The 6,563-nt window shown below is 36.7% G+C and overlaps 1 protein-coding gene across 1 annotated transcript in view; it reads right to left on the bottom strand.

Annotated features, from left to right (window-relative positions):
* Catsperb (cation channel sperm associated auxiliary subunit beta) overlaps positions 1-6,563 on the bottom strand; it is a 171,255-nt gene that overhangs the window by 109,533 nt on the left and 55,159 nt on the right. Inside the window, exon 9 of the mRNA XM_021201432.1 lies at positions 6,467-6,499. Coding sequence (XP_021057091.1) covers positions 6,467-6,499 — 33 coding nt within the window. The remainder of the gene's footprint in view (positions 1-6,466; positions 6,500-6,563) is intronic.

Raw genomic sequence — 6,563 nt, 5'->3', positions numbered from 1 at the left:
GCAAGAACAGAATCCCAACACTACCAACAAAAATGACAGGAAGCAACAATTACTTTTCCTTAATCTCTCCTAATATCAATGGACTCAATTCCCAAATAAAAAGACATAGAATAAAAGACAGTCTACATAAACAGGACCCAAGTCTTCACTGCTTAAAGTAAACCCACCTCAGGGACAAAGACAGACACTACCTCAGAGTAAAAGGCTGGAAAACAATTTTCCAAGCAAACACTCTGAAGAAACAAGCTGGAGTAGTCATTCTAATATAGAATAAAATAGACTTCTGACCCAAAGTTATCAAAAAAGACAAGGAGGGGCACTTCATACTCATCAAAGGTATAATCTTCCAAGATGAACTCTCAATTCTGAATATTTATGCTCCAAATGTAAGGGCATCCACATTCATTAAAGAAACTATAGTAAAGTACAAAGCACACATTGCACTTCATCCAATAGTAGTGGGAGACTTCAACACCCCACTCTCATCAATGGACAGATCCTGGAAACAGAACTAGACAGAAACACATTGAAATTAACAGAAGTTATGAAATAAATAGACTTAACAGATATCTACATAACATTTTATCCTAAAACAAAAGGATATACCTTCTTCTCAGCACCTCATGGTACCTTCTCCAAAATTGACCATATAATTGGTCACAAAACAGGCCTCACCAGATACAAAAATATTGAAATTATCCCATGCATCCTATCAGTTCACCACAGACTAAGGCTGATCTTCAATAACAACATAAATAATAGAAAGTCAACATTCACATGAAAGCTGAAGAACACTCTACTCAATGATAACTTGGTCAAGGAAGAAATAAAGAAATTAAAGACTTTTTAGAGTTTAATGAAAATGAAGCCATAACATACCCAAACTTATGTTACACAATGAAAGCATTCCTATGAGGAGAACTCATAGCTCTGAGTGCCTACAAAAAGAAACTAAAGAGAGCATACACTCTCAGCTTGACAGCACACCTAAGAGCTCCAGAACAAAAGGAAGCAAATTCACCCAAGAGGAGTAGATGGCAGGAAATAATCAAACTCAGGGCTGAAATCAACCAAGGGGAAACAAAAACTATTCAAAGAATCAACCAAACCAGGAGCTGGTTATTTGAGAAAATCAACAAGATAGATAAACCCTTAGCCAGACTAACTAGAGGGCACAAGGACAGCATGATTGTTACAGAGAAGAACCATGCCTTAATAAACAATAATGATTGCTTTAAATTATCGAAGAGATTAATTTCCAATGAAAGGAGAAAGAAAGTGGAATTGACATAAATGTTTTTAAGGGTACACAGATAATAAATAAATCCAGGTCTTCAATCTCAAAACATGGGAGAAAAGGCAGTGACATGTAAGATGGCAAATTTGAGGCCAGCCTGATTTATGGAACAGATCCAATCAACTTGGGCTACAAAGAGAAACTCTGTCTCCATAGATAATAATAACTAATTTAAATTGTTTTAATTATCAAAATGAAGGTGGTTATTGATTTGGTGGTTATAATGGCATTACAAATTGTCTGTGACAGAAGTCAAAATGGAGCAGATCTAAATAAAATAGATAGGTAGATTCAGGGCCTGCTAAATTGGAGCAGTCTGTACTTTTAATGACTTCAAATTACTGAACCAAAGGCAAGCTATGATAAGAGAGAGGCTATGTATTTATGTTAACAGGAAAGAAAAAAAGGATTTGGATTCCTTCCAAACTAATAAAGGTCAGATTTGATAGAGGAAGACCTGCTAAAGATCTTAGTTTCAGACAGGAACAACAACAACAAAAAAAAATCAAGAAGACCGAACAAGAGGGATAATGTGATTTGCTGATCCCTCTACATGGAAACAGCCCTGAACTGGCTGAAACATAAACTTTCTCTAGCCATAACTTCAGCTATTCATAGCCAATAGATCTTGTTGGTACAGAGTTCTCAAGATTCATAATGCTATCCTTTCATATAGCATGAGTGGGGATTTATATTACAGTTTGGTTATATATTCAAACTGACTCATAAAGAAAGCCAGTTGTCTTCACCTGCTCAAACGAGAAGCAAAAATTCATCTTTAACTGATTTATGCACATTCCATACGTTATGTTAATATAAAAATGCATATTATCTTTAAAACTTTATGTTCACTAAGAGAAAAAAGAAAACAAACAAACCAACAATCAAGAATACAGCCCTGACAAGATTCAGCCTCAAGGATGTTAAGATGCCAAGACCTGCTGTTCCATCTCCCTATTAGATCCTACCTCAAACTGATGCTGTTAGATGTGCTTCTGAAACAGCTTCAAAAAGGACCGCTAATCCCAAATGACCTTGGTTCATCTATTCTTTCAGACTGTTCCAGTCAGAATTTAAATTAAACCCTGAACTTTCTCAACACACAGAGACTGGGCAATAAACGCTAGGGCTAGTTTTCTTTTTATCAATTTTTCTAATTTCATTTGGGCCCCGAACAGGAATTTTTTGCCCCAATCCAGCAGGAAGCAATTATAAGGAGACTTTTATCCCATTCCCTTAAGTCAAGGAGAATGGCTTGGGTCATTTTAAAAATTAGATATATATTGTCATTTTAAGGGTAATTTACAAATAATTATGGCCTTAGATGGGGAGGAAACTAAATAGGGAGGATAGATTCAGGGATTTCTATTTTTCCCTTCCTTTTCTATATCCTTTCTTACATAAAGGGTAGGGGGTTGAGAAGAAAGAGAGGGGATATAGAATTATTAAATAAAATTTAAAAATAGTGGTAGATTATTGAATATAATCTTTTAAACAAAAAATCCTGTAGCCATAATCTTATATTGATATAGATCTTTTTATATTAATGCAAAATTGAAGTTATATTTTGCTACATTCATATAGAATTTTGTATACTGATACAGGCTTAAGGTTTCCATTGGTATAAATCTTTGTATATTGATACAAAATTTAATATTAATTGTATTTCAACATAATATAGGTATGTTTCAATTTTTACATAGGCATTGTGTCTATGCTACCCATTTAAATATACAAGATTTAGTCCCATGGCGTGGTGGCACACACTTTAATCCCAGCACTCAGGAGACAGAGACAGGCAGATTTCTGAGTTCAAGGCCAGCCTGGTCTACAAAGTGAGTTCCAGGACAGCCAGGGCTATACAGAGAAACCCTGTCTCAAAAAAACCAAAAAACCAAAAAAAATATTTAGTCCCAGTTGTTTTACTAGCTGCTATTTCAAATTGTTTAAGATAATAAGTAATGCAAGTTAATGGTCAGAGAGTCAAACTCATGGCCATGTGAGATATTAATCTAAATTGTACATCCTGGATTAAACAGATAATGGGTAGCTAGAGACAGGCAAATTTTGCTTGTTCAGGTATGCTATGAATAATAGATGGTCTTCAAAAGCATCAGAGAGCCACAGAATTATTAAGAGATCTTTAACTATGATACAGGTCTGCTCTTGACAATACACCCATTCCACTTTAAAGATGATGAGCATCAATAACCTCCATGTAAAGTTGCTTCAGATGTGGCAAGGTGGCCACTGGGCAAGAAATGTCCTAACTTCATCTACAGACAGAATGTGGCCCTAAAAGGACAAATGGACACAGGACAGTCAACTGCTAAGCTCTACCAAGAGAGGGTAAGCTAATCCTTCATACTTCCTGCTTCATGTAAGGGCTGTCAGATGTTCTGGAACAAAAAGCTGAAGGTAGATGCTCCAACAGTATAAAGAATGTTGAATACTATCCAGAAAGTCTGCTGTCTCTGTCATATTTATAAGTTTTGGAAGCTGCATTCCTGAATACTCAAGTAATGCTTATCCCTTCTAGGGTCTCTGATGGGTTTGAAGACTAGATAGTCATTGTCTTACTATAAACCTAAATTGTTTTCAATTTTAAAATATGTTCTAAGTCTAAGATGTTTTTACTTTAATAATATGGATTTGAATAGAAAATGATTTAGATATGGGACTCTAAACTCACCAAGATAGGATAGATGATAGATTATCTAAGTTGTCAAATATAAATTGCCAGACTTTTATAAATGAATATCTTACCTTATAGTTTTCATAATTTTTATAATTGTATTCAATTTATATTTAAGGAGAAAAGAACACTTTATTGGACAAAAAAGTAAAGTTGTTTGTGACTCAGTCTTTTGCTAAGTATTGTAAGGAACTGACCCCCAAGGCCTGGTTGTCCTCATGGACCTAAAACATGTGCTTGCAGATTCAAGTGATAGTACATGACCTTGTTGCTCACACCAAGATACCCATGATTGCTGAATAAATATGTCTATAGCCTGAAGCTGAGCAGAATTTGAGATAGGAAGTTTTTGGGGTTCCTTGGCTTGGGGTCCGAGGATAACCATGATGGAAAGAGAGTAGAAGGTGGAGAGAGGAGGAAACCATCATGGTGTAAGTAAGTAAAAAAAAAAAAAAAAAAAGGCCATGAGGGTTAGCCAATTAGAGTTAAGAGCTGCCCAGATTAACATAGCAAATTATAAAATGGCATTATCAAGGGAAAAATAGTATAGAAGGTAGATATATGCCCAGCTTTAGTATGGATTAGGGCTTAGCCAGGAACCAAATGATCAAAGATATGGCAGAAACCCCAGATTGAGTCTAATTATATTCTATAACATTGCAGTTTTCGCTTAGCCCAGCTAGCTCCCAAATAAGTGAGGCAGGATATTTTAATTATTTGACAGCTTTATGGCACAACTCAGCAGTATTGGTCTATTTTAATCCCCTCAACTAATCTGCCTGCCTCCCAGCCCAACCCCCCAAGATGCTTGCATTCTGTGGCTTTCTCTGCTCCAGCTGTTTTCTTATGATGTCTCCTGGATTCTCATGTCTCATGCTTGGATTCTCACTTCCTCTCTCTCAACCACTCCCCGTGGCTGGTTGGAAGTCCAACTCTGTTCTCTGCCCTGCTCAGCCATTGGCTTATCAGGTTTTGACAAATCAGAGAATAAATGAGGTGCAGTGTTGTGGTGGTTTGAACAGGCTAGGCACAAGGAATAGCACAATTAGGAGGTGTGGCCTTGTTGGAGTAGGTGTGACCTTGTTGGAGGAAATGTGTCACTGTGGGCATGAACATTGAGAACCTCCTCTTTCCTGCTTGATAGTTCTCCTGGCTGCCTTTAGATCAAGATGTAAAACTCTCATCTCCTTCTCTAGCACATGTATGCCTTGATGCCGCTATTTTTCCTGCCATGATGATAATGGACTGGATCTCTGAAATTGTAAGCCAGCCCCAATTAAATGTTTTCCCTTATAAGAGTTGCCTTGGCCNTAGTGTCTCTGCACCTCAGTAAAACCCTAACTAAGACAAATGCTTACACACATTGAGGCAGGAGATACTTAGAATNAGCATTACAATATGATGCTGTTCTCTACCCTGTTCGGATTACTACCAGACACGAGGGCAGAGAAATCAGCATTTGCATAATGCAAGGATAATCTTTACACAATTGGTGCACAATATTAGTCCCAAATAATTTATTCATGAAAACCTTTANATGTCCTTAAATTGATACTGGTGGTGATTACACAACTCCACAAATAACACAAAATATCATAGAACTGAACATACAGAAAAGGTAAGGTTTATACCATGCGAATTTTACCTTGATAAAACTTCTAAGCAAAGAAAAAGACCTTTCAAGTTATTTGACTTGTGCTATATCATTATTAAAATTATCCAGTTTTCTTAAAAGCCTTCAGGTTTATAGGATACCATAATTATCATTATTAATCTGGGCAATTTTAATATAGAACCTTNAGTGTGTCTTGAACTTGCTATGCCTCTCCCTTCTGTTTAGATTATTCATGCATTTTTCTCTATGAATCCAAACTGGAACAGTCCAGTGACTATCCTTAAGAATGATTTCACTTATGTGAGGCTGACCTCAAGCCAAGGATGTTCTGACCCTGAGTCACAGGATTGTTAGTACTTAGAGTCCTTTTTCTCGGCAGGATCCTCTACTTGCCTATCCTCTGCTGCTCTACTGTGCCAAGAGCCATGTCCTTATTAGTTTGATTTGTATTCTATTCTTTAAACAGCNTACCCTGAGTTTGGGGAAATAATTTCCATGCTCTATTGTTTCNCTAGAACAAGAAGTAAATGTTTGTGTACATTGAATATATTGGTATTGCTGGGAATTGAACCCAGAGCCTGACCGTGAAAGGCAAAGACCCTACCACTGAGCTACATCTCCTGATATGGCAATGTTAGCAATATCCAGAGCAATCTCTGCAAGCCCAGAGAGAACTGAACGGTAGGAAACTGTGGCTACTGAAATGAGGAGGGCCTGATAGCTAGACAGAAAAGGTTTTAGTTTAAACTGAAAATCATTTTATGGTAGCAAAAAAGGTCTAGATTGTGAATTGTCACTTTGCAAGTTACCAAGTGAATAGGTATCTGCTAAACCAATACTAGGAAATCAAAAGTCTTACCCTTTCAAATCCACAAAACTCTGCTCTTGAAAGCTGTAGGAAGAAGAAGAAGAAGAAGAAGAAGAAGAAGAAGAAGAAGAAGAAGAAGAAGAAGAAG

This window comes from Mus pahari, chromosome 7 (assembly GCF_900095145.1).
Source record: "Mus pahari chromosome 7, PAHARI_EIJ_v1.1, whole genome shotgun sequence".
NCBI lineage: Eukaryota > Metazoa > Chordata > Mammalia > Rodentia > Muridae > Mus > Mus pahari.
The sequence above is the reverse complement of the archived record's forward strand: the minus strand, read 5'-3'. Positions and strand labels throughout refer to the sequence as shown.